The 4061-nt window shown below is 36.8% G+C and overlaps 1 protein-coding gene across 1 annotated transcript in view; it reads right to left on the reverse strand.

The window, feature by feature from the left end:
* Window positions 1–4061, reverse strand: part of MTM1 (myotubularin 1) — a 118504-nt gene that overhangs the window by 11397 nt on the left and 103046 nt on the right. The window contains exons 11-12 of the mRNA XM_017865522.1: window positions 2481–2573; window positions 1718–1831 (exon numbers count right to left, since the gene is read on the reverse strand). Of these exons, the coding sequence (XP_017721011.1) occupies window positions 1718–1831; window positions 2481–2573 (207 nt within the window). The remainder of the gene's footprint in view (window positions 1–1717; window positions 1832–2480; window positions 2574–4061) is intronic.

Genomic DNA, 4061 nt, shown 5'->3' on the forward strand with positions numbered 1-4061 from the left:
TTTGCATGTTGCTGTTTTATTTTATATATGCACATAGTTTAAAAGCCAAATAGTTTGACAAGGTTATGAAAAAAAGTGCTCTCTCTCACCTCTTTTCCCGGAAACAATTGTGTTTTTCCCCTCAGTATTATTTACAACTGACAAATAAAAATTGTATATATTTAAGGTATACAATGTGATGTTTTGATATATGTATACATTATGAAATAATCACCGCAATCAAGCTAATTAACATGTCACCTCATCTAGTTACCAATTTTTTTTTTGTAGTGAGACTACTTGAGATCTATTAGTTTAGCAAATTTCAAATATACATTATTATTAACTCTAATTACCATACTGCACATTAGGTCTTTAGTACTTATAACTGAAGGTTTGTATCTTTTGACCACTATGTCCCCCTTTCCTTACCCCTTCCCCAGCCCCTGGTAACTACCCTTCTACTCTCTGTTACTGTAGGTTCAAGTTTTCTTAGATTCCACACATAAGGGAAATCATGTGGTATTTGTCTTTCTGTGCCTGGTTTATTTCGCTTAGCATAATGTCCTCCAGATTTACTTATGTTGTTGCGAATGGTAGGATTTCCTTTTTTATGGCTGAGTAGTAGTCCACTGTATATAGGTACTATGTTTTCTTTATTCATCTGTTGATGGACACAGGTTGAGTCCATATCTTGGCTACTGTGAATAGTGCTGCAATATACATGAGATTGCAGATAACCTCTTTGACATGATTATTTCATTTCCTTTAGATATGTACCCAATAGTGGGAGTGCTGGATCATATGGTAGCTATATTTTTACTTTTGGGGGAACCTCTGTCATAGTTTGAATATTTGTTCTCTCCAAACCTCATGTTGAAATCTGATCACCAGGCTGGGCGCGGTGGCTCACACCTGTAATCCCAGCACTTTGGGAGGCTCAGGCGGGTGGATCACTTGAGCTCAGGAGTTCGAGACCAGTCCGGGTAACATGGCAAAACCCCATCTCTACTAAAAATACAAAAATTAGCCGGCTGTGGTGGCGTGCATCTGTGGTCCCAGCTACTCAGGAGGCTGAGGTGGGAGAATCTTGCTTGAGCCCGGGAGGCGGAGGTTGCAGTGAGCCAAGATTGTGCCACCGTACTCCAGCCTGGGCAACAGTGAAACCCTGTCTCAAACAACAACAACAAAAACAAACAAACAAACAAAAAGAAAAAGAAATCTGATCCCCAGTTTTGGAGGTGGGGCCTAGTGGGAGGTGTTTGGGTCATGAGGACAGGGCCCTCATGAACAGATTGATGCTCTCTCTTAGGTGTTTGTTGTTACTCTATATTAGTTGCCAAGAGAGCTGGGTTGTTACAAAGAGCCTGGCACCCTCTCCCCTCTCTCTTGCTTCCTCTTTCACCATGTGATCTCTACATACTGGCTCCCCTTTACCTTCTGCCATGAGTGGAAGCAGCCTGAGGCTCTCACCAGAAACTAAGCAGATGCCAGCACTATGCTTCTTGTACAGCCTGCAGAACTGTGAGCCAATTAAACCTCTTTTCTTTATAAGTTACCCAGCCTCAGGTTTTCCTTTATAGAGCACAAAATGCATACATTTAATGTAATTCCTACTCTTTGAGGTCAAAGACAGTGTCTTACAAGCTAATCATATTTTTTATATTTCATGGCAGACTACATACATTTTGGCAAGCCTAATATATAACAACAACAAAAAATTAGCATTTTAACTCACCTGTCTTTCTCGAGCAGATTCACAGTTGAATAAGAAAGTACCAAATCGGCAACTATACAGATGATCCAAAATTGTAATCAAAAATTGTTCATTGAATTCAAAAGCTGTAGGGAACTAAACAAAAGCAAGCAAACAAAGCATGAAAAACTGGGACTGAAACTTTATAAAAGTAGAAAGATACACCATAGAAGTAAACAAATGCTGCCACATTGTAGGGCTCTAGGAAGGACAGCAGAGGCTGTAATCTGCACACATACTACAGTTGTTCTTTTTTTGGCAGTTTATATAGGACTGAGCACTTTAAGTGTTAAATAAAGCAATAAAGTTTCAGGAAAAGGAGATAAACAGGCTGATTTTCTGGGTTCTCCTGCAGGTACAGTGTGGTTTAGTTATTTAAGGTATTATGAGATAGCAGACACAGCTATACAGAAGTGTCAGTGTAAAAAATATATATATAAACGACAACTTGGTACTGTTGAAGTACTACTGAAGATCAATTCCATTGATCTTCCACTAGTAGAGATAACAGTTAAATATTTAATTTTTAAAACTTTTTAAGGGAAAATCCCAGATATATCAACAGTAGCAGGAATAAAAAGGTAAACACTCATGTACCTGGCTTCTGCAATTATTCACACATGACCAGTCGTGCTTCATCTCTATCTCTACCCTGTATTATTTTGGGGTCAAATCCCAACCATTATATTAAAATGTTTAATTTAAACATTAAGTCGAATATATTTTCATCCCACATATTCCTTACCTGTTTTGACATTTGCCACACACAATCAATAAACTGGAGAAAAATAGGAGAACGGTCAGCATCGGTGTGGTTTTTATCACCATGACCTATTCGCTGAAATAAATTGATGAAGATAATTTGTTTTAATTAATGGGTCCAAAACTGAGAAAGCATATAACACAAAATGTGACGATACAATTCAGCAATCTGCCTTCTAAATGCCAAGCTTCTCAGAGACGAAATAATATATAGGCAATGTAAAGTTTCAAAATAATGGAAATTAAGTATATAAACGTCTGTAAAATACCAATAAAAATTGCCAAAGAATCATCATCCTAGGTGATTGTTACAATTATTTCATATGATTGGAATTTTGTATGAGTCCTAAACAGCTATAGATAGAATGGACATGATTATCCTACATAGTATGTTAGCAATACACTCAACCTAGTTCTTTCAGTTGCAAAGAGAACAATCCTAAAGTTTCAAGACTTAAAATCATGTCCAAAAGGTATGATTACTAGAATTAAATGTTCTTTCTCTCTTAAAAACAAGATAAAACCAAAAAATCTCACAATGTATTCATTTACTAAACAATGATTCTTTCTATGGCTGGGTGTGGTGGCTCACACCTGTAATCCCAGCACTTTGGGAGGCTGAGGTGGGTGCATCATGAGGTCAAGAGTTTGAGACCAGCCTGGCTAACATGGTGAAACCCCATTTCTACTAAAAATACAAAAAATTAGCTGGGCATGGTGGTGCATGCCTGTAATCCCAGCTACTCGGGAGGCTGAGGCAGGAGAATCGCTTGAACTCAGGAGGTGGAGGTTGCGGTGAACCTAGATCACGCCATTGCACTCCAGCTTGGGCAACAAGGGCGAAACTCTATCTCAAACAAACAAAACAAAACAAAAACACAATGATTCTTTCTACTTGAAAATGTTATTCACACTATGAAACCTGGGTGAAGGCTAAAAGGATACATAGCAGTGTTTCTGAAATGGTAGCCTACGGATCTCCTTCATGAGAATCACTGGGGAGCTGGGTCAAAATGTGTATTCAAAGGGCATCTGGAAATAAGACCTAGGAATATGAATTATAATAGGTTCTTTTGATGATTTCATTTAAAAAAATTCTTGGGGGGTTATTTTTTAAAACTTATTTTATTTTTGAGAGAAATTTATATACATTGACTGTGTACAGTATGTTTTGAAGTATATATACATTGTAGAATGACTGAATATACCAATTAGCATACACATTACCTCACAGTTACCATTTTTGTGGTAAGAAAACTTTACATCCATTCTTTTAACATTGTTCAAGAATATATTAACTGTAGTCACCATGTTATACAATAGTGCTTTTGAACTTACTCATCTCTTGATGATTTAAAAAATGCATATCAGAAATAAAAGCCTCAACTAAAAGTCTATAAAATGTATTTGACTCTAATAGCTATATTATTTGAGAAAGAATTGTATATCTTCCTTCTCTTAACGAAATTTCAACGTAAACATTTCCATGAAGATTTTTTGTATTACTTTCAAGTGAAACCGCGAACAGTGCAGATGGATAAACATGTCACTTTTTTTTTTTTTT

Source organism: Rhinopithecus bieti, unplaced genomic scaffold, assembly GCF_001698545.2.
Source record: "Rhinopithecus bieti isolate Rb0 unplaced genomic scaffold, ASM169854v2 scaffold_80089, whole genome shotgun sequence".
NCBI classification, from domain to species: Eukaryota; Metazoa; Chordata; class Mammalia; order Primates; family Cercopithecidae; genus Rhinopithecus; species Rhinopithecus bieti.